Here is a 25,190-nt window from a genome sequence, read left to right as displayed (position 1 = left end):
CGCGCGCGCGTGTGTGGCACATCGTTCCCGAGAGAGGTTTACAAAAGCCGTGTCCGGATTGGCAAGCGCTCCATCCCGTTCTCCCCCGTTGCTCTCGCGTGCACTCGAAGTCGCGTCCAAGTCGTCCGAATCTGCATGTCCCCTTGTAGTACGCCTGTCACTTTTCCCGCCAGGTGTCAGCCCGAACTTCACCCACCGCACTCTGGGGCGCAAACAAACATGACAATGATTTCCACCTAACTACTCACATTAAAAAATATAACATGCTATTTCATCATTTACGTTTTCTGCATTCATTATCGATAAAATATTAAAATATAACTGAGTTCTACATCCTCTAATCAGTAAATGTTGTCTGTACAAAGTGAAAGTTAGAATATGGCTGCCAAGCGCAGCGTCACAGCGAGTTCAAGCGTGCATCTGTCGCGCCTCTCTGCTCTTCCCTCCGACTCCACGTCTACCGCAAATTCAGACAACAGAGATTGGCTGAGTCCCGGATGGAACAGCGCTCTAGGTGACATCTGCTGCTGATTCGGACGCAACCCCGGCCACTTCTATTAGTCAGTGTTGCCCATTCGTAGGTTAGCTTCGCCTGTAAAATATCACATGATGAAATATTCTTCAGGTAAGTTGGCAACATTGAACCGCAATTGATGTTACCAGTGTTGTCAACTTCTATTTGTAGGTTAGCTTCGCCTGTAAAATATCACATGGTGAAATATTCTTCAGGTGAGTTGGCAACATTGAATCGCAATTGATGTTACCAGTGTTGTCAACTTCTATTTGTAGGTTAGCTTCGCCTGTAAAATATCACATGGTGAAATATTCTTGAGGTGAGTTGGCAACACTAAACCGCAATTGATGTTGCCAGTGTTGCCAACTCCCATTTGTAGGTTAGCTTCGCTTGTAAAATATCACATGGTGAAATATTCTTGGGGTGAGCTGGCAACACTGAACCGCAATTGATGGCACTCAACCCGTGCACCTCCACTAGTCAGTGTTGCCAACTCCCATTCGTAGGTTATCTTTGCTTGTAAAATATCATATGGTGAAATATTCTTGGGGTGAGCTGGCAACACTGATCGCCAATTGATGGCGCTCAACTAAGCTGATTACACTAATCAGTATTGCTAACTCTTATTCGTAGGTTAGCTTCGCCTGTAAAATATCACATGGTGAAATATTCTTGAGGTGAGTTGGCAACACTGATCGCCAATTGATGCTGGTGAACCCGGCTACCTCCACTAATCAGTGTTGCCAACTCCCATTTGTAGGTTAGCTTCGCTTGTAAAATATCACATGGTGAAATATTCTTGGGGTGAGTTGGCAACACTGCGAGAAAGCCTCAAGCGTTGCCAACTCCTTGTTTGAGGTTAGGTTAGACCCAAAAACAAAAACCTTGGTGATTTTTTCAAGTGAGGAGTTAGCAACACTGCGAGCGCCACCGAGCGCCATTTTCGGTTGGTGAACCGGGCCACCTGCACTACTGGAGTTTTAGGAGATATAAGTTTTTCCCTACTTTTTTGCATACATGGTCAATATGATATGTCCATCTTAATTTGTCATCAATAACTAAACCTAAAAATGTAACTGGATTTTCATAATTGATTTGATTACAATCTATTTGTAAGTTTATATTATCAAAATTGGGTTTATTTCCAGGATTGAAAGCCATATACATTGTTTTTTGATAGTTTACATTCAAGTTATATGAATGTAAGTGCTGAGTTATTATATTTACTGATATGTAGGTTTGCCTTTCTAATTGTTCTTGTGTATTTGCACTGCATGTTATGGTTGTGTCATCTGCGTATGTTAAAATATTTGTATTGTCTGGAGCGGGTAAGTCGTTGGTATATAGTATGAACAGTAACGGGCCTAGTATAGAGCCTTGAGGGACTCCTGTTTTTGCATATTCAGTGTCAGATATAATTTTGTGAACCACGGAGTTTTCAGTATGTAGTATCTGGGTGTACTGTGGTCTATCCGTGAGAAAAGATTTTATCAGTTTGTATGTATTTCCTCTAATGCCAAGATTGTATATTGTTTGCTTGAGCATAGAGTGGTCTAAGCAGTCAAAGGCTTTGGACAGATCCAGGAAAATAGCACAGGGTATCTCATTATCTTCTAATGCATCTATAATTATCTCAATAAATTGAGAAGTAGCTGTACTTGTCGATTTACCCTTTTGGAAACCATGTTGTAGTGGACTAATTATGTTATATTTGGCACAGAATTCGTAAATTTTGTTACAAATGATTTTCTCTAACAGTTTTGAGAAAGATGATGTGATCGTTATTGGTCTATAGTTTTTTATTTCTGTCTCCGTTCCTTTTTTGAGTATTGGTTTAATTATACTTTTCTTCAGTACTTTTGGGAAAATTCCACCATTGATAGAGGCATTTATAGCATACTGTAGTGGTAATGTAATATATTGAGAACATTTTTTAATTAGATGATTTGACCAACCATCTGGACCTGCTGATTTCTTATTAATTAAATTTTTTATCGTAGTTTCTAATTCATTTAAGGTTATTTCATCTAAATAAATGGAGTTCAGTACAGTATTTGATTCAATTTTAGTTGTTTGGGCACTTGTGGGGTCAATGGGACAGTTTACATAGGAGTTTGAGAAATACTTATTGAATGTATCCGCAATGTGTTTAGGGTTAGTTATTTCTACTTCATTTTCAAATAATATGTTATTTTCATTACGCTTATTGGGTTTTTTGTCTCTTTGCTCATTTATGATATTCCAAATTGCCTTTCATGTATTACTATTATTTCTGATATTATCTTTGAGGTGTTTGTATTTTTCATATCTTATTAGTTTTTTATATTCATTTTTCTTTATTCTATATGACTCACTGTAAACACTTACCACATTAAAGGAAAAAGTCACCTAGGCCACATTTTCAAAGGAGAAGAAAGAAATTGATTATTGATCCTTTGATTCAAGGGGGTGGAGGTTTTGCCCAGGTAGAAGTTGCCCCAGATTTGGCAGATGAGGGTGTAAATCAGGTTGGATGAGTGGCAGTTGCCCTTGGGGTGAGGGGTGAACTCACCTGCAGCTGTGGGGATCAGGAGGGTGGGGGAGGTGATGAGTATGGGGCAGGTCTTGCACCTGGGTTTGTTGCACCTGTGAGCTGGGGGGGGGGAGTGGTGTGAAAGGGGTGGAAGTGTTTTGGACCAAGATGTTCTTGAGGTTGGGGGGGGGCGATGGAAGAGGACCATAGGTTTATCCCAAAAGATGTCCCTGGTGTCAAGGTCACTGTGCAGGATGGGGAGGAAGGAGTGAAGGTATGTCTGATTTTCGTGATGTGGGGGTGGTATTGGGTGATCCGAGCAGGAGGATTGGTTTTGGGTTGTGGGAGGTGGCTCTTGTGATCTGTTTATTGATGATGGTGGAGGGGTAGCCACTGTTAGTTAGGGCTTGGTGCAGGCCTAGGTTCTAGTTTTGACAGGATGAGGGGTGTGAGTTGAGGCAGTGGCCTCTGAGAGCAAGGGAAAAGGGGATGGCTTTGTGGCCTCTGAGAGCAAGGGAAAAGGGGATGGCTTTTTTGGTGTGGTAGGGGTGTGAGTTGGAGTAGTGGAGATACTGGAGGTGGTTTGTTGGTTTGATGTGTATGGAAGTTTCCAAGTGGTCTCCCCCAATGTGGATGTCCACATCTAGGAAGGTCACGTGGTCTTTGGAGTGGAACCCCAGGAGACCCATTGTGTCCAGCTACAATTCACCCACTGAACGCATATCAGCCTTTCTAGACTCTCGCCTCCAACCCCTCGTCTAAGCCCTGCCCTCCTACCTCCGTGACACCACCCACTTCCTTGACATCATCCACAACTTACCACCTCTAACACCAAACACCATCGTCACTACAGTTGATGTCACCTCCCTCTACACCAATATTCCCCATGCCCATGGTCTCCGTGCCAAGGAATTCTTCCTTAACAGCTGACCCAAACCCCACAATCTCAGCACCCACTTTCTGATACAACTAGCCAACCTTGTACTTACCTGCAACAATTTCTGCTATGTTGACCAACATTGCCTGCAGATATGCGGCACAGCTATGGGTACCCGCATGGCCCCCTCTTATGCCAACCTGTTCATGGGCAGGCTGGAACAGGAATTCCTCGACTCCCAACAACTGAAACCACTCCTCTGGCTAAGATTTATAGATGACATTTTCCTCGTCTGGACACATGGCGAACACTCCCTCACTACATTCCTAAACCAATTGAACAACTTCACTATCCTCAAATTCACCTGTTTCCACTCCAAAGACCACGTGACCTTCTTAGATGTGGACATCCACATTGCGGGAGACCACTTGGAATCTTCCATACACATCAAACCAACCAACCACCTCCAGTATCTCCACTACTCCAACTCACACCCCTACCACACCAAAAAAGCCATCCCTTTTTCCCTAGCTCTCAGAGGCCAACGCCTCAACTCATCCCCCAAATCCCGCCAAAACTACAACCTAGGCCTGCACCAAGCCCTAATTAACAGTGGCTACCCCTCCACCCTCATCAACAAATAGATCACAAGAGCCACCTCCCACAACCCAACCAAACAACCCAAAACCAATCACCCTGCTCTGATCACCCAATACCACCCCCACATCACGAAAATCAGACATACCCTCCATTACCTCCTCCCCATCCTGCACAGTGACACCAGGGACATCTTTTGGGATAAACTAGGGATGTGACGAAGTTGAAAATTTACCGATGTCGATGTACTCACCGATAATTTTTGGAACCGATACAGATGCCGATATTTAACCAATTCCGACACATAAGATTATTAAACAGAAATGGGATGTTGTTTTCAGCATGACAAAAATAAATTTGCTATGTACATTTCTATTGCATATCATATGTATATACATATATATTCTCAAGAGATGCGAATATACATTTGCATCTACAAAATGTTATGTGAACCTTTAAGAAGAACATGGATTCTCAAGAGATTAAACATTAGTACACAAGCAGTTCTTTGAAATGCAAAATGAATTACTGTTCTGCCAGATTCAACTTCAGAAACACGAGATTTGGAAGTGCTTCAGGAAGTAACCTACTAAATGAATTCCTGTTCTGCCAGATTCAACTTTAGAAACACGAGATTTGGAAGCGCTTCAGGAAGTAACCTACTTCTTCTCTTATCGCAAATCTGTTCAGCAACACTGAACACTCAATCACTGAATACTGATGCAGCAGGTATGCCCAAGTACTTTCTCAGCACTTGCTTCAGGTTTGAATACTCATTTTTGAATTAACAATACAACAGCAGATCCTGGATCAGGTTAGGTTGATCCTCTGAATGAGTTTGCAATAATTTTATTACAAAAACTCTACAATAATGATGAATCATAACCAAATTTTCAATAAATCTTACAAAACTAAAATATAAAACTTATTAGAAGGTAAAAACTCTAGTATAATCTGTACTGGTTTAAATACTGGATTTTTGCCGATTCCGATACCAATGCATCAATTTCGGCTGATTTTCATACATCTGTAATCGGCTTCGGCACATCCCTAAGATAAACCTAGGGTCCTCTTCCATACTTCCACCCCTTCCACACCACTCCCCCCCAGCTCACAGGTGCAAAGAACCCAGGAGAAAGACCTGCCCCTTACTCATCACCTCCCCCACCCTCCTGATCCCCACAGCTGCAGGTGAGTTCACCCTTCACCCCAAGGGAAACTGCCACTCATCCAACCTGATTTACACCCTCATCTGCAAATCTGAGGCAACTTCTACCTAGGCGAAACCTCCACCCCCTTGAATCAAAGGATCAATAATCACCCTTCCTCCATCCAAAACCCTGATTTCACAGTTGCCATCCACACCAACAGCCATAATATCACCTTCAACATCTGTTTCGTCTTGCCATAATCCATCTTTTATCCCCCCCACCACCACTTTAGACACATGAGAGATGGGAAAGGGCCTATATATCAGGCATGCACGCCACTATACCCCCTACCCCTCCGGACTTAACCTAGCCAACCAATAACCTTTTCCTTTCTTCCCCGAAACCACCCACCCTATGGAGTAAACACTGATGAAAGTACCTTATATTTGTTTCCTATCGTCTTTCTCTGGCAACATTGTACCAACGCTACAGTTAGTATTCTGTGCTCCTATTCTTCATCATTCTGAGAACTTCTTTCTTCTCCGTTGAAAATGTGGCCTAGGTCACGAAATATCAAACTTTTTCATTTAATGTGGTAAGTGTTTACTGTCTCCTTCTGCATCTATCTATCTATCTATCTATCTATCTATCTATCTATCTATCTGTCTGTCTGTCTGTCTGTCTGTCTGTCTGTCTGTCTGTCTGTCTGTCTGTCTGTCTGTCTGTCTGTCTGTCTGTCTGTCTGTCTGTCTGTCTGTCTGTCTGTCTGTCTGTCTGTCTGTCTGTCTGTCTGTCTGTCTGTCTGTCTGTCTGTCTGTCTGTCTGTCTGTCTGTCTGTCTGTCTGTCTGTCTGTCTGTCTGTCTGTCTGTCTGTCTGTCTGTCTGTCTGTCTGTCTGTCTGTCTGTCTGTCTGTCTGTCTGTCTGTCTGTCTGTCTGTCTGTCTGTCTGTCTGTCTGTCTGTCTGTCTGTCTGTCTGTCTGTCTGTCTGTCTGTCTGTCTGTCTGTCTGTCTGTCTGTCTGTCTGTCTGTCTGTCTGTCTGTCTGTCTGTCTGTCTGTCTGTCTGTCTGTCTGTCTGTCTGTCTGTCTGTCTGTCTGTCTGTCTGTCTGTCTGTCTGTCTGTCTGTCTGTCTGTCTGTCTGTCTGTCTGTCTGTCTGTCTGTCTGTCTGTCTGTCTGTCTGTCTGTCTGTCTGTCTGTCTGTCTGTCTGTCTGTCTGTCTGTCTGTCTGTCTGTCTGTCTGTCTGTCTGTCTGTCTGTCTGTCTGTCTGTCTGTCTGTCTGTCTGTCTGTCTGTCTGTCTGTCTGTCTGTCTGTCTGTCTGTCTGTCTGTCTGTCTGTCTGTCTGTCTGTCTGTCTGTCTGTCTGTCTGTCTGTCTGTCTGTCTGTCTGTCTGTCTGTCTGTCTGTCTGTCTGTCTGTCTGTCTGTCTGTCTGTCTGTCTGTCTGTCTGTCTGTCTGTCTGTCTGTCTGTCTGTCTGTCTGTCTGTCTGTCTGTCTGTCTGTCTGTCTGTCTGTCTGTCTGTCTGTCTGTCTGTCTGTCTGTCTGTCTGTCTGTCTGTCTGTCTGTCTGTCTGTCTGTCTGTCTGTCTGTCTGTCTGTCTGTCTGTCTGTCTGTCTGTCTGTCTGTCTGTCTGTCTGTCTGTCTGTCTGTCTGTCTGTCTGTCTGTCTGTCTGTCTGTCTGTCTGTCTGTCTGTCTGTCTCTCTCTCTCTCTCTCTCTCTCTCTCTCTCTCTATATATATATATATATATATATATATATATATATATATATATATATATATATATATATATATATATATATATATATATATATATATATAAATCATAGTTGATGAATCAACTTTATTCCATGCTATTTCAGTGGCACTTTGAAGAAGGTTGATCTCCATTATGGCCAAGATGATGACGCTGTCACGTTCAGAGAAAAAAGGATCTACAAATTCATCCCTGATTTGTCTGTGGGGAAACTGAATGACACACTGACAGTTCCTAATCTTGCTCTGCTGGTAAGTTCCCAGTTAATATTAGCAGTGTCTTCACCAGGGAACACAAGTGGGCACCAGCCCACCATTGAACAGTCCGAGCTCACCAAAATGCCCTACCATGGTGGCCACTCTAAGACCATCATAATATTCAAGTATAATTCCTGGTTTTCAAGGTCAACTTTCCAAAAATTCAAGAGTATACAAGCAGATGTTCTCTCTATTTCAACCTTAAGAATTACCGCCTCTTACCCCCCCCCCACCCCCACGTAAATATATTAACAATACAAAAGGTCTGTGCAATTCAAATCCATCCAAAAATTATAATTCAATTCAATTGAACAGTATATATGTATTTAATTTAAGGTGTGCAGTTTACATTTGCCATTTCGCATATTCAGACTAGGAACACATCTGCAAACACTAATCACAAATGTTACAAAATGTTAACATGAAATTGTTAATTGTATAAGAATTTCAAAGTTAACTAATCAACTTCAAGATATCGTATCTAGCAATGTCAGATAGATTGTTCTGCAAAACACTAACAAAGCAAACGGATTGAGAGAAATCTGTTTTCTCGCAACTTTCTTTTCTTTTCCTTCTTCGATAAAAATAAAAGCAAAACTGTAAAAACTTGACTCAGGGCATTAATAAATGTAAATTCAATGGGATTTGGATTAGTAAAAGTTTCAATTTTTCACATCTACAGAAAAAAAATCAAGCAGAATTCCTGGAGCCAATAATTCACGCAGAATTCCCGGTGAGTATCCACCCTGCTTGCTTACACGATGATGACACCATAGTCATATCCAAAAAACCAGAAGAGATCAACCTGTTGTTGGAAAAACTAGATATCATCCACCCCAGACTAAAATTCACCATAGAACATGAAAAGCAGGGCAAATCAATTTCATGGACTTCACCATCAGCCGCGGGGGAAACAAATTCACAACCACAGTTTTCAGAAAATCAGATGCAGGCAACCATTATATCCATGCACTATCCAACCATCCACCCAAGCAAAAGGACAACGTATGGCTAAACTTCTTCCGAAGAGCCTTCTCCTACTGTTTCAAAGAAGAATACCTGAGGGACGAGATAGCAACCATCACGGAACTGGCAGTAAATCATGGATATACTGAATGTCAACTCTCCACATGGTGCAGCAATGCTGAAATCCAAGCCAGACAACCTGCACCATCAACACAACCTGCTCTGCCATCGCAACCAGATCCCAGGAACAAAACCAAGTGGTTTGCCTTTTCCTACCATCCTACCACATCCAAAGGCCTTATCAAAGTCCTCCGCCCCTACATCTAAATAGCACACAAACCAACCTCCAAAATAGCTGACCAACTAAACAAACATAAACGGTACTTCCTCTCCTCCCTCAACAATCCAGGCGTCTATGATGCTGAATGCGAGTGCAACGCTCATTACATCGGCAGATCCATCAGGCTTATCAGTGAGATAATTCAACAGCACCTATCAAATTCAAAAACTACCCAACCCACCACCGGACTTGCCAAACATATCAAATTCCATAACCATAAAATTGAGAAAGTACATGTCAAATACAAAGCACACACTCTGATAGACACAAAAATTAAAGAAACACACGCCACCATGCACTACAACCATGAACTGAACATGGATACTGGTCAGGCACACCACGCCTGGCTTCCGTTACTGCAGCAATTAACACTGGTGAACAGCAGACGACATATACACAGACATACAGGCGACAGCAGCACACCTAGCGGCAATTTAGGAAAAAACAACAGAAACGCGGCAAGCAACAACACAACAAATTCCAATGAGGATGGTGGCAGTGGCTACCGAAATTAATAGAAAATAATGTAAAACAGCCGCGGAAAACATGAGTACCTTAATTATCTATTACCACGTCTCTCATTCCCATAGTATGAATAGACTTTTATGTAAGGTTGAAACCAAATGTAGACTTTTAAGTATTTCAACAACAAAAGTTTTGGAGTGTAAGAAAGCCATTCTTCTTTCTACTAAGTTCCTGTTACTGCAAACATACGGGCAGTTTATATCATTATATTTCAGACGACTGAATGCTTCCTTTTTCAGACAACTAAATATCTGAACAAAAGATCATGTATCCTCTTGAAATGCAACAATACAAAGTTGTTTGCAGTAACCATAAAAATAGATAGAAGTCCCAGAACGTAGATACTACATAGGTAATATAGTCACATGAACTTCATAGAAGGTAAATGGCATTCACTAGTAAGGTAGGTCAAAGTCAGTCTGTTTTAAGGCGAAGAGTGGTAGTTTCGCACCAGGTCTGCATGAGGGCAGGGGTGGGAGGGTCAGTGTGATTGTATAAGTTTGGGGTGGTGATGGCCATTTGGGGTAGTTTCACATTCATGGACAGAACATATCCCATTTATTTCTTTGCAGACAGCAGCCTCATTCTTGGAGCATTCTTCTTTTATGGTTAAGATGGGATTTTCGACACTGATGACCACATTTAAATGGAAGCCATTTGAAGGCATATCGGCAAAAGATCTTCTCTCTGCACATGACAACACACTGTTTAATATATTTAAGAGAATAATGCCACGAGAAGTAAAAGTTCCAATGGAAAACTTTGGTCTAGTTTCACGGGTAAGTATATATATGAGAAAATTACAAAACATTTCCACTAAAACATTTTCTTATCTGTAGAGAGCTATCACAAAACATACATGAAACATGTAATGGTATCTGGATATTGATTCTTGTACAGGAAATTAATATTTTGTACCATTAATTGTCACATCAATAAACAAATTATTTTACCCCTGAAGTTGCCAGGTTTCAGTATCTTCCCAGATAAGGAAGTTCTTTGTTAGTGTCCCATTCATATAAACTTCATGTAATCATCACTCATCCTCATTGTCACAATTAGCCAAGAGTGGCACAATAGAGAGCTAGACTGCATTTCTCAGCATAGGAAAATACACTTCTGTTCATTTCATCTAAGAAATTTAATCAATTTAGTTTAAAACATTGTTAGCACTCTAAGATCATCAAGTTTCAACTAAATTAGCTGATGTGAAGAATAGCACAAAGCGTTTGTCTGATGCAAATCTAATAAGATGACAACAGCACAACTATCACTGACTGACTGATTGAGTTGTTGTTTTAAATAAAGCCCACTTTATGCACAGTAAGGCTACTCAGGACTGGACCTACAGTTTAAAGTGGGATCCAAACCACTATGTCCTCCAGCACAATCATTATTTTTATTATTTCTTGGAGATTATTGTTATAAAATATTCCTTAAAAAGCTAAATATGCAAGCAGCATTTAGGTAACAAAAACATTTCTACCCATGCTTTTTTCAAAGTCGTAAAATTTGTAAACGTCCTGTGTTTATCTTTTTTTTTCAGGTGAACATTACATATCCAGACACGATGACAATATTCACAGGCACAGGGACTAAAGGTGAACGAGGTAGAATAATCAGAATAAACAACAAGACCTTCGAAAGTGACACAAAGGAAGTTTATGGTTACGACATTGGCCTTTACCCTATATATTTGACAAGAGACACAGAGTTTGACATCTTCAGGACAGAAGTATGTAGGATGGTCAGGCTTCAATACTCTGAGGATGTTTATTCGCACGGAATTCCTGCATATCGATATGTTTTCAAAAATTTAGTGACGTCACCTGAAGATCATGCATGTGAGACTCCTGATTCTTGTCCGCTTTACGGCGTATTGGACATAAGTGAATGTGTTTACGGTAAGTATCCAAAACTGACAATTCTGAAAATCATTCTATTCTCTGAAGCATTAGGATATGAAAAGAATGTACCTTTGCTAATATGATCAGATTATAAAATTAGGGATTTATATATTGTATTAAAAATTGTTGATCTGGTATCCAACAGTTACAATAATTGAACCTCTTAAGTGAAATGCATTAAGGTGGAACAACAATGAATAACAAACGGCCAGTGGAAGTATGTTGGTTTTTGAGGGGTAAAAATAGAAATTAGATATAAAAATGACAAAAGAAGAAGCAGTATATCAATGACGATAAACATGAGAAAGGCAGTTTAAATTATCATTTCACAATTTGAACATAAAAAGAAAAAAATAATTTTAAAAAAATGAGGCTCCTAACATTATACCAAAACACATTACCGAAGATTTTTCAAGTTTCCAGGCATTTTAAAACAAATTTCACTGACCACTTTTAATGCTCTATTTAATAAATTAGTGTTAAATCTTAAATACTGTTCAAATGACGAATTTATTGCACTCTCTTGTAAAATAAATGAATAAATTAAATATAGAAACAAGTATTTGTATTAATAGTTTTTCTTGGATGTACGCATTGCTTGCATTGTAGAATTATTTTCCTGTAGTTTACGGTTATAACAAGCATAAGAAAACAGTTTTTCCTTGTGACCATTCAGGAGAACACACGCTCCTTTCATCAGACATTTATTTTCATTTTGACTAAAGATACAGTTAGCAATTTTTTAAACAAAAATAATCCGTTATATAATGGATGTTGTCATTGTTACATTGTTGTAACATAGCAACTTAACTGTGAAAAGAAGCAGTCTGTCTTATTTCTATTTCAGATAAAAAAAATTGATCACATTATTTTTTATTTAAAATTATGAATCCTAAATATCATCAGGTAATTCAAAGTTATCATTGTTTTCACAAAGTCTCTTGATGTTTTCTGTTACATTAAATTTTTAAAGATGGTGGCTTACTCCATTTGTGAAATAGAAAACTCCATACTGGATCTATGTTACCATTTTCATTATTTAATTTATTCCAGTGTTGTTCTGCAATTAACGAAGCTTCCCAGACATTGAACTCTATGTTTTCCGTCAATCTTTTTAAAACCCTTCTCTTTTTAATCAAATGCTTTTCTTCGATGCTGAAAATTAAATTAATTGAATTAAAATTTTGAATTCATTAAATGAATTCAAAATGAGAAACTCTCTACCAGATGTGGAAACCACAGGAATATATAAAAAAAGTTGTTCATGTTCAAAGGATTATGTAGGACAAACAGCAAGGAAAATGGCAATAAGATGGCATGAACACAATTTGGACATTATAAATGTAAACCCAAGAACGGGTTTTTCAGCTCACATCATCAAAGAAAAGCATTTGATTAAAAACAGAAGGGTTTTAAAAAGATTGACGGGAAACATAGAGTTGAATGTCTGGGAAGCTTCATTCATTGCAGAACAACACTGGAATAAATTAAATAATGAAAATGGTAACATAGATCCAGTATGGAGTTTTATTTTTCACAAATGGAGTAAGCCACTATCTTTAAAATTTAATGTAACAGAAAACATCAAGAGACTTTGTGAAAACAATGATGACTTTGAATTACCTGATGCTATTTAGGATTCATAATTTTAAATAAAAAATAATGTGATCAAAATTTCTTTTATCTGAAATAAAAATAAAACAGACTGCTTCTTTTCACAGTTAAGTTGCTATATTACAACAATGTAACATTGACAACATCCATTATATAACGGATTATTTTGTTTAAAAAATTGCTAACCGTTGTTATAACTGTATCTTTAGTCAAAATGAAAATAAATGTCTGATGAAGGGAGCGTGTGTTCTCCTGAAACGTCACAACGAAAAACTGTTTTCTTATGTTTGTAATAACCGTAAACTACAGGAAAATAAGTATTTGTATGGAATATCAAAAATCAAATATCACCAATTTAGACAATAAGTAGAATATGTTCTCAGTGTCCATTTCCAACAAGAACACTTCAGGTTTTGAGCAGTTTTCCCCAAATTACCTAAGTATTCTACTTGTACGTATTATGTATATTTGATACATTTACAATGTATTGTAAGTAATTGCTATTCATTGCATTTCTGATTCTGACAAGAAGTAACCGTATGCTTATCTTAATAAACTGGTGCATAAAATTTTCCACAAATGCATTAATTACTTTCAATTATAATCTTGAGAATCACTATTCAAAGCATCCCTCCAAAACTGTTATACCAATTACCAAAAGCCTCCAATCTATGTCGGAAACAAATACTACAATACTAGAAATAAGAACTGAAAATATATGCTGAACTAGATTAATTCAAGGTATCTCCAACTTTGCCATTACTCATAAAGAAACATACGGTGAGCATGCAGCATGTGATTAAACATATGGGCCAAACTTGCACCTTTCACAGTGTGACAGAAAATTTAATGCTGTTTTTCGTTTGACGGATTTCAATCTCCGATAGCATCTCTTGTAGGGTATCCAACATACATGTAAAAAAAAAGTGACACAAAAAACTACAACAGAAAATAATAGATGCTTGTTAAACTGTTAAGCCACACTTGCAAAACACTTGGCCATCGATAGTGTACCATCTTGATATTTGTCGGGCCACTAAAGGCTTACATGTGGAGATCTACTGAAACTTGATAAGTTTCCTTAACAGAAAATGAAAATCCCGTAAGTCTAGCATTATTAGCATTATCTACAATACCTTGAAAGGATTTTCTCTTCTTCTTCAAACCAGGAGGACCCTTCCTCATTTCATATCCTCACTTCTACCTTGGAGATCCACAACTACTCAACATGGTGGATGGAATTTCACCAGCTGTAAAAGAAGAGCATGGATCATATGTTGATATTCTGCCAGTAAGTGGAATTACACCATAGATATCTTTTAAGATAAGATGATACAATTTGATTAAAAAAGCGATTATGTAGTAGAAACCACAGAGCACCAGAAGGAAAAAAAATAGGTATTTTGGAGTATCAAAGTCTCCACTATGAAAAAATACAAATTTTAATGTTTTTCTAAAAATCTGGGCTGTTTGTAGAACAGAAAACATTCTACCTATTCAGTCAAGTACGTGTATTATATCTTAACTTTGGTATTTGTGTCGTTTTTATGCCAATTTTGGCTAATAATGACAATGAGGATGAGCGATACTCAGATGAAATTGATGAAGGGAAATTCATGGAAAATATCCATGCCCAGATCAGGACTTTTACCTAGAAACTTCAGTCTCAACATTGAAAGTTGGCCACTCAACACGTTTGGTCACCGAGCCAGGAACGGTCAAGCACAAAAATATCAAAATTCTAGCTTGTAATATAATATTTGAACAAATTTACATGTTATTTGTGCACCATTATTTTAGTTTATATCGAAGGCAAATGATTAATGTTTATGAGAGACGCAAGTGCATGTTCTGAACATACTCGCAGTATGAAATACAAAAAATATGTTCTTTGCATCACTCAATGGTACACTGAACCTGAGACCACAATGGTCTGACAAGCTGGGTTCAATTACTACATACTGATTGATTTTTGGTTTCCTTTGCATTTCTGCTACTTTTGGCTAATCTCGAAGATAAGAATGAGTGACAATATGATGAAACAACACAAAGAACACCCATGTCCAGGCCAGAATCCAAACCCAGAACCCCAGGCATTGTAGAGCACTGTGCTTACCACATCACCACAGAGGCTGGTGTTTACTACATACTACTTTGAATACTATTTATTAGGCATTTGATGCTAGTTTAACCTATCACTGCACAAAAAGATTTGGGAATAAACACTAAAGCATGATAGAAACAAATTAAAATGTATGTAAAAAAAAAGTTTATTATATGGGATCACTCCATGTCAAATCAACCGGGGTCTGAACCTCGACATCTCAGAAATAAATAATTTCTGGTGCAGTGGTAGTACCAGTAATGTTGACAAAACCTACCGAATTTCAGATTTTTGCGGCTCAGCTTCTGAGTTATTGACTTTCAAAAAAGCAAAAATCCCAAAATTTGACGACATTTTGAAATCTTTAAACAGCTGTAGATCAAAAATTATTTGACCTAGAGAGCTGAAATTTGTGTCATTCTCTTCTGCTTTTAATGAGCTTTAATTTTAAATGCAAGGTGACTGTGAATTTTGTAATTTTCAAAACACTTTAAAAAAAAAGTTCTTTTTGAAAATCTCAAAAAAACAATTTTTAATTTTTTGGAAAAAAATATATGTTTTGAAGACATCAATTGACTTAGTGTGCAAAATTTCATAATGGGACGGCAATGGGTTCCTATGGAACTTATTATTTTTCTATTGTAATGTGTATGAAATTTGTTGACTTCCATCTTAAAACCATAACCATAAGCTGAGTGCTTGATATTGGAGTCTTCATATTAGTTCATTTTATAATTTTTGGACAACAAATAACATGGAAATACCTAAAATTTTATCACTTTTAATATCAAGTAAGCAAATTGAAAAATGTACGAGGGGAAGTCATTGAACAACATGGAGATTTATGCACAATGAAAATTTGTGTTTCAGCACTCAAAAATGTTTCTTAGCAACATGCCATAAAGGTGTCATGACGATCGAGCAATATATGCCTTTATAACACCATTAAGCCTTGTTTCCATGATTATGAAAAACTAAATATGCTGACCAAGGCAGTAATTTATTTTATTAAAAACATAAACTAAACGTAACGTTTCAACCTTCTAGCAAGGTCTTCTTCAGACTCTGTATCAAGTACAAAAGTAACAAGATATAAAAACAGGGCATTATATATACACACAAACATTACTCTCTCCAGACTATTTAGAAAGTTGTTTGGAACTTTCTAGCAGGTGACTTTCACTTGCCAACTTTACTTTCACCTAAAAGGCTAAACATAATTACTTCCATATAGAATGTGGTTGGACTTTTAATCTCACGCTCTTTTCCCTTCATTTTTCTTCCTTCTCCTCTCCTCTTTCTCTCTTGTCCTTTCCACTCTTTCTAACATCTTCTTCCATTCTTTGTTTAACTTCAGTCCCCCATTCCAGTTCATTGTGTCTTCTTCACCTTTCTTCTCTATTTCCTTGGCTTCCTTCCATTTTCTCACTAGCATTCTCTTCTCCCTTCCTATCTGCTTAGCCTCATCCCACTCTATGTCATGTCCTGTTTCTCTCGTGTGTTTAAATATTGCATTTCTCTCTCTCTTAAGTCGTACATCATCCCTATGTTGTTTCAACCTGTCTTTCAGCCTTTTTTTTCGTTTCTCCTATGTACACACTCTGACATTCTTTACATTTCACTTCGTAGATAATCCCTTCCTCTTCCTCTTCTCTGTTTTCCTTTTTCTTGTTAGCATTCCTCGCTATTCCTAAGATGCTTCTCCCTCCCTTCCTGTAAGTTTTAATTCCCGCTTTCCTAAGCACTTTGCATATCTTTTCTGTTATCTTCCCCATACTCCTTATTCCAAACCTTCTCTCTTTTTCTTTCTCTTCTTCTTTTTCTTTCTCTTCCAATTCTTCCCTGCCCGTTTTCTTCCTCCTTCTGTTTATGTCCAGTCTATCCTGCTTCTCATAGCCATTCTTTTCCAGCTGTTTCCATAGGCTATTTATTTTGCCTTCTTTTTCACATTCTTAATATATGCCTGTGCAGTAGCTCGTACAACATGGCTGCTACACTGTTAACTTGCACCGTAGAAGAGCATCAAAGTGTTATTCGTTTTTTTGAGGTCAGGGGGAGTGAAACCTTCTGATATCTACAGCAGAATGGAGGTTCAGTACGGAGACAACTGTTTAAGATTTAGACAGAACACGAAATGTCAGTGATGAACATCAGAGTGGGATGCCAGTTTGCGTGCCAACTGAGTCACTGAAACAGAAGATCGATCAGCAAATCTATTAATTTAGTATGCTTTCCTCTTACTTAAACAAATTGCTCCGTACTGAACCTCCATTCTGCTGTAGATTTCAGAAGGTTTCACTCCCTCTGCCCTCAAAAAACTAATACTTCATTGCTCTTCTACGGTGCAAGTCAACAGTGTAGCGGCAATGTTGTACGTGCTACTGGCAGGCACGTACTGCTCGATCGTCACAACTAGGGGTGGCCAGATCCGGATCCTGGCGGATCCGAAATCCGGATCCGGTTGGTTCCGGGATCCGGATCCTAAAATTTTTCAGATCCGGATCTGCGGATCCGGAATTTTCAGATCCGGATCCAGAACTTGCGGATCCGGAATTTTCAGATCCGGAATTTTCAGATCCGGATCCGGATCCAGAACTTTCGGATCCGGATCCGCGGATCCGGAATTTTCAGATTCGGATCCGGATCCAGAACTTTCGGATCCGGATTCAGAACTTTCGGATCCGGATCCAGAATTTTCGGATCCGGATCCAAAATTTTCGGATCCGGTACTTTCAGATCCGGATCAGGTACTTTCGGATTCGGATCCGGAATTTTCGGATCCGGATCCGTTTTGCCATCCCACATGCGCTTCTTTGGAAAGTAAGAACGTGCTTATAACATATTGTTACCTGCTAATATACATATATATATAATATACATACAAATATATATATATAGTGTGTGTGCTCGCGTGCGCGATTTGTAGTTAATTAATACACTTACTTACTAGGGAGGTCTAAGTCTCCCCCTCCGATTTCCATGAAACTTGGCAGGTGTATAGAGGCCCCCCCCCCTCAAATGTCAAGATGAGGAGAAATTGAAGTAGAGATCTGTCCCCGAAACCACGTAAATATGGCATAGGAAGAAACAGGGGGCATACGGCCTCTCTATACACCTGTCAAATTTCATGGGAATCGGAGGGGGACACAGGGGTCAGATGATTCCCACGGCAATTTGTCCTAATCTTGACATTTGAGGCGGGTTTTGCCCCCTAAAACAGTATTTTATCCGAAACAAAAAAACACGTATTTCTTCCTTTGGGCCCCTCTATACACCTGCGAAGTTTCATGAAAATCGGAGGGGAACACAGGGGTCAGATCCTTACTTCAATTTGTCCTCATCTTGACATTTGAGGGGATTTTGCCCCCTGAAACAGTTTTTAGCTCAAACAAAAAAACACGTAATTCTTCCTTCGGGCCCCTCTATACACCTGCCACGTTTCATGGAAATCGGAGGGGAACACAGCGGTCAGATCCTTACTTCAATTTGTCCTCATCTTGACATTTGAGAGGAGGTTGCCCCCTAGAACAAATTTTTTTCCGAAACAAAAAAACACGTATTTCTTCATTTGGGCCCGTTTATACACACACCTGCCAAGTTTCATGGAAATCTGAGGAGGACATAGGGGTCAGATCCCCACTTCAATTTGTCCTCATCTTGACAATTCAGTGGGTTTCGCACTGTAAAACCGTTTTTTAGCTGAAACAAAAAAAAACATGTATTTCTTCCTTTGGGCCCCACTATACACCTGCCAAGTTTCATGGAAATCGGAGGGGGACACACAAATCAAATGCCCACTTAAATGTGTCCTCATATTGACATTTGAGGGGGGGTTGCCCCCTAAAATCGTTTTTTAGCCGAAACAAAAAAGAACACTTATTTCTTCATTTGGGCCCGTTTATACACACACCTACCAAGTATCATGGAAATCGGAGGGGGACACAGGGGTCCGATCCTCACTTCAATTTGTCCTCATCTTGACATTTGAGGGGGTTTTGCCCCCTAAAACCGTTTTTTAGCTGAAACAAAAAAAAACACTTATTTCTTTCATTGGGCCCCACTATACACCTGCCAAGTTTTATGGAAATGGGAGGGACACAGGGGTCAGATCCTCACTTCAATTTGTCCTCATCTTGACATTTGAGGGGGTTTTGCCCCCTAAAACCGTTTTTTAGCTGAAACAAAAAAAAACACTTATTTCTTTCATTGGGCCCCACTATACACCTGCCAAGTTTTATGGAAATGGGAGGGACACAGGGGTCAGATCCTCACTTCAATTTGTCCTCATCTTGACATTTGAGGGGGTTTTGCCCCCTAAAACCGTTTTTTAGCTGAAACAAAAAAAAACCACTTATTTCTTTCATTGGGCCCCACTATACACCTGCCAAGTTTTATGGAAATGGGAGGGACACAGGGGTCAGATCCTCACTTCAATTTGTCCTCATCTTGACATTTGAAAGGCTTTTGCCCCCTAAAACCGTTTCTTAGCTGAAACAAAAAAACACGTAATTCTTCCTTTGGGCCCCACTATACACCTGCCAAGTTTCATGGAAATCGGAGGGGGATACTTAGATAACCTCCCTTGTTAGTCTTACATTTTGTAATTATTTAACACTGCATATATTATAATGTTTAATTTTAATTTGTAGAACTGTAACTGTAGAACAATTGTATAATTTTTGTATAACATTTCTATCTTGTTATATGTGTTAAAGGTTTCATCCTGGAATGGAATGTCTCACATTTATGTGTGTTTTCATTTCCAATACATTCGAATGAATACATATTCGTTTCAATGGCATTTACAAAATCACTTCGGACATTTGTGCACGAGTGTGTTAGCCGATGCGTAGCAAAGTATTTTAGGAACAACACTTGAAAAAAATTCTTGTAGGACTAAGGTGTGGTAATATTATAATGGGATTGAGATACGAAACTCTAGGATCCGGATCCGGATTTTCGGATCCGGATCCAGATCCGAAACTTTCGGACCCGGATCCGAAATTTTTGGATCCGGATCCGAAACTTTCAGACCCGGATCCGGATCCGCGGATCCGGAACTCTCGGATCCGGATCCAGATCCGGAACTTTCGGATCCGGATCCAGATCCGGAACTTTCGGATCCGGATCCAGATCCGGAACTTTCGGATCCGGAACTCTCGGATCCGGATCCAGATCCGAAACTTTCAGATCCGGATCCGGATCCGGAATTTTCGGATCCGGATCCAGATCCGTAACTTTTGGATCCGGATCCGTTTGGCCATCCCTAGTCACAACACCTTTATGGCATGTTGCTAAGGAACCTTTTTGAGTGCTGAAACACAAATTTTCATTGTGCATAAATCTCCATGAAGTTTAGAATAAAATTCCTGTTATTTAATGGCTTCCCATGCACATTTTTCAATTTGCTTACTTGATATTAAAAGTGATAAATTTTAGGTATATTCATGTAATTTGTTGTCCAAAAATTATAAAATGAACTAGTATGAAGACTCCAATATCAAGCACTCAGCTTATAGTTATGGTTTTAACATGGAAGTCAACAAATTTAGCAAATGTCATACATTTTACAATAGCAAAAAAATAATTTCAATAAGAACCCATTGACGTCCCATTATGAAATTTTGCACACTAAGTCAATTCATGTCTTCAAAACACATATTTTTTTCCAAAAAAAATAAAAATTGTTTCTGAGACACTCAAATTAAAGCTCATTAAAAGCAGATGAGAATGACACCAATTTAAGCTCTCTAGGACAAATAGCTTTTGATCTACAGCTGTTTAAAGATTTCAAAATGTCGTCAAATTTTGGAATTTTTGCTTTTTTAAAAGTTATTTTTTGAAAGTTAACTCAAAAACTAAGAGCCGATCTGAAATTTGGCAGTTTTTGTCCTCTTCATAGCTACAATGTATAAATAAAAAATTTTAAAAATCTGAATCCTAAAGGTTCAAAAATATTTTTTATCGGTTAATTTGACATCGAATGACCCTATGACAAATATATTATACATAAACAAGATACAACAGGCATTCACATTCATGATAACACAAAAAACATGAAAGAAGAAAAGAAGAAAGAAAGAAATTATGACCGGATAAAATTACATGCTAAATAAAGTGTATCCTCGATTTTACATTTTCCATGGGATGAAGCTGGAAAAACTAAAAATGCAGGAAAATATAATATCGAGGAAATTTTTAAAAATTTTTGCAATGTTGGGACCGTCAGGATTGAATAATGTGAGAAAATGTTAAATCGGGGAATGTAAAATAACAGATCCATTGTATGTTGTTTTGTGCATAGTAAGTTGCAATTTGGTTTCTTACATGATTTCCAGTGTATTCTGTCAATTTCCCCAATATATATATATATTCGTATACAGTAAAAATTACAGTGAAAATTGCTACTCCTTCCCAGTTCTCCAAGACTTCAAAATAGCTAGCCAATTATCCTCATGATGCTGTGAAACCACCAAACTTCTGGAACTTGTGTGGAATCGAACCAAAAATAACAAAGTCAAGCGTGATAACCATTCAGTTTGACTGATTGATTTGGTTTAGTTCGTTCCTCTACCACTTTTGGATAATCGTGAATATGAGTGATGATACGAAGCAGTGACATGCCATGTGCAGCCGGGGATTCGAACCTGGGACCCTTGACATCATAGTGAATTATCTTTCTTTATCATTTTATTGCTGGCCTCCCCAGTGGGGCCGTGGCAGCATCGTTGCCTTCTAATCAAGGGTTTGATACCCGGAGGAGGCACATAGTGGTTCGGATCCACTTTAAACTGTAGGTCCAGTCCCGATTAGCCATACTGTGCATAAAGTGGACTTAAAACACCAACTCAATCAATCAATCAATAATTGTATTGCTGAGTACAGCTTGATTTGGAGAAAAAATAATGTGAAAGTTACAACAATGATTTCTGCAAAATAATAACAAAAATTCAGCAATGTACTTTTTCATGTAACCAAGTGCATTTTGTTGCAAGAAATATTTCATTTTACACAGCTCAAACCATGTACCTTATGCTTATTGGTTTCACAATGAAACCTTTGTGCGCTGTAGCACTTGATCTACATGCACTTCGAATTCTTCAATTGTTTTATCGCAGCAAACAGCAGGTTATGTGTGAAGTTGATTAACTGATATTTTTTTTCCTATGTTCTCTTTTTTCTTCAGAAATTTGGTTTACCTCTGAGTGGAGCAGCAAGACTTCAAATAAATATCGATGTGAAAAAATCAAAAGGAATAAGGCACATGAAAATATTTAAAGAGGATACTGTTTTGCCTGTTGCCTGGGCAGAGGAGGTCAGTATTAGTGTTCGGCGAAATAATGTTATGATTTTTTGGCAATGTATATTTGTGTAGGGGATCTATCATCATGATATTTGGCGATATTTCATCACAATATTTTGGCGATATATATCATGTAGGTAATATAGCATCACAATATTTGGCACATATCATCATGACATTTTAGCAATATATATCGTGGAGACGATATATCGCCAATATCACAATACAGAAATAATATCGTATCGTCTGTGACGATATTTTCTTGATGATATATCATATCAAATTTTCGATATCGTCCATCTCTAGTCAGTATTAGAAATAAGCCATACCATACACTGTTTTCACATAACTTGGTGAATTTGGTTAGAACACTTTTGAGATAGGTGACATTTGCCTCTGCTAAGCTACATTTTAAAGTCTCACTTCAAAACAGAGAACACAATAAAACTTTACATAAGTCATTAAGTACAGAGCCGCAGTGGTCTAGTTGATAGGGCATCTGACTGCCACGTGGAAAACCCAGGGTTAATTCCCACGGTGGGTGATCTAAGGTCGTAATTTTTCCAGTCTTCTCCACAAATAAAGTGGCTCTGGGGCTCACCCAACCTCAAATCAATGGTTGCCTGGGGGATAAATGTGGCTGGAGCATGGTGCAGATCACATCACACCCAAAATGATTGAGATCGAAATGTGTGGGGCCCTACCCCCACATCCCCTAAATGTGCCTTGATGGCACGGTGCTATAAGCATGAGGAACTTTACCTTAAGTGCATCATGGAACATGTACAATAATGGTATTTGACACTACCGTAGGAGGTGACCAGGAGCAAACGTGACTACAAGTACAGTTTTATTAGAGAGACAGAGGCACTTGTAATGACTAAGTGCCTTTGTCAAGGGTTATCAAGTCTGTTTGTTCAGCACTAAGTCTATCTTGAATGTGAATACAGGAACAATCTGCAAAAGAGTTACGATAATTAGGATTGAATAACATTTGTTTTTGGATCAAAGATCCAATTGTGTAATGATTTTTACAAGTTGTACAGGAGGATGAGGAATGGCTTTAGAGTAGAAATAAATTTGAAGTTTGGAGAAACTAATTTTACGTGTTTTAGTCACAGATATTATTTTATCACCAATGCTGTTGCTGAGTTTGGTTTTAAGCTTACCTTATCCACAGAAAGGCTAATTGGGAGTGGACCTACAGTTTAAAGTGGAATCTGAACCACTATGTGCCTTTATTGGGTATCAAACCTGGTACCGTTTGATTACAAGGCTACTGCGTTACCACTTTGCTGCCAGGGAGACTCTCTTATGATAAATGATGCTGTAAGTGCAAGTGACTACATTTGTAAGGCGCTACTATCCAAAGCATTTTCTAAGCATGGAAAAAAGTGTGCAAATACTGGTACAATGGGATGCACAAGTATTCTTGGCAAAATGTTCACAACTATTTTCATTCAATTTACTCTTGAATTCTACATGGTTTTAAGGAATGGATTGATATGCTTGCGTAGAAGTTTCCAGCACATTGTTTGGTGTTTTTTTTTTCAATTCCGAATGATCGTATTCCATAAAACAAAACAAATAGAAAATAATATGGCGATGAGCAATTTGTTTGGTAATACATACATGTGCTTCCTACTCTACCAAGGCAATAAACAATCCTAACCTCTCTGAATGTATAAATAATCATTCTTAGCATGCAGGAGCTTCATTGTATTGCTGCCAAGTCCACCAAATCACACTTGCCTAACCTCCTCCTGTAAGGATATGAGATAGAAAAATTATTATTGTACACAGAAGAACAGTAAGTAACCAATCATTTCTCTATTTTCATTACAGACTGTACATCAACTTCCACTTCAGTTTGCGTGCCTGGTCTTCTTGGCTGCCTATTTGTCACCCCTGATGGCACTTCTGTCAATGGCTACTGCACTGCTAACATTAGTCATGCTTCTAAGATATGCCATTAGATCAAATGTGATAAAAATAACTAAAAGAAAATTCTCCGCAAGCACTCAGCATAATTGCGATCTCAGTATGTAAGATATGTTGTTAATGAGTGTTGCCAACATGACTACGTGAAGATATTTATTGAACTGCATTGCATTATGACCAGTTATTGTCAACACTACCTCTTTTTATTAATCATGACCTTAAACATGAACAGGATCTAACTATGTTGTACGACTCAAATTTGATACTCTCATCGAATAGCAATATTGTGTGTCATGAGTCAAACATGGAACCAAAGGCAGATATAGTGTCGTCAAAGTCTGTTGCATGATATCTAAATGTAAATATTATTATACTTTTGTCAATAACAAAATAAAAACATTAACATTATTGTCAGCGTACATATTTGGGATGTTATCACCATCATCTTGTACAGGTTCTTTCTTTCCCCCTTTGCGCCTGATGGGGGCACACTTGGCAGCTGCCCGGACACCAACTCTCATCGCGTGCATGCTATGGAAGCCGCTAACTTCGAAATGACTTCAAGTTCTCAGAATCATAGTCACAATTACATTAAAAATAAGCACGTTAACTGTAACGGCCTCGTGCATCCACTCGTTTTTGGCATGTTTTTAGGAAATTTCGCGTAGCTTTGGTAACAAGGCACGCTAAAAGGGCACTTAAGTTTCCAGCTCGTGACACCAGAGTGCCAACTGAAACACATGGCTTTGAGCATAACTTGTGAATTTCTTTCTTAGCCCCATTTCATTTCAGTAACTTCTCAGTTCTGTCGTATTTTTAAAGTGGT

The 25,190-nt window shown here is 38.6% G+C and overlaps 1 protein-coding gene across 1 annotated transcript in view; it reads left to right on the top strand.

Annotated features, from left to right (window-relative positions):
- Positions 1 to 24,756, top strand: part of LOC145987039 (scavenger receptor class B member 1-like) — a 67,263-nt gene extending 42,507 nt beyond the window's left edge. The window contains exons 4-9 of the mRNA XM_083121498.1: positions 7,514 to 7,658; positions 10,068 to 10,274; positions 11,042 to 11,399; positions 14,186 to 14,307; positions 22,307 to 22,435; positions 24,269 to 24,756. Coding sequence (XP_082977624.1) covers positions 7,514 to 7,658; positions 10,068 to 10,274; positions 11,042 to 11,399; positions 14,186 to 14,307; positions 22,307 to 22,435; positions 24,269 to 24,472 — 1,165 coding nt within the window. The 3' untranslated portion in view covers positions 24,473 to 24,756. The remainder of the gene's footprint in view (positions 1 to 7,513; positions 7,659 to 10,067; positions 10,275 to 11,041; positions 11,400 to 14,185; positions 14,308 to 22,306; positions 22,436 to 24,268) is intronic.
- The last annotated feature ends 434 nt before the right edge of the window (positions 24,757 to 25,190 follow it).

The sequence above is a fragment of the Lepisma saccharinum genome, chromosome 4 (assembly GCF_977018435.1).
Source record: "Lepisma saccharinum chromosome 4, izLepSacc3.1, whole genome shotgun sequence".
Lineage (NCBI taxonomy): Eukaryota > Metazoa > Arthropoda > Insecta > Zygentoma > Lepismatidae > Lepisma > Lepisma saccharinum.
Note: the sequence above shows the minus strand (reverse complement) of the source record. Positions and strands in the feature narration are given on the sequence as shown.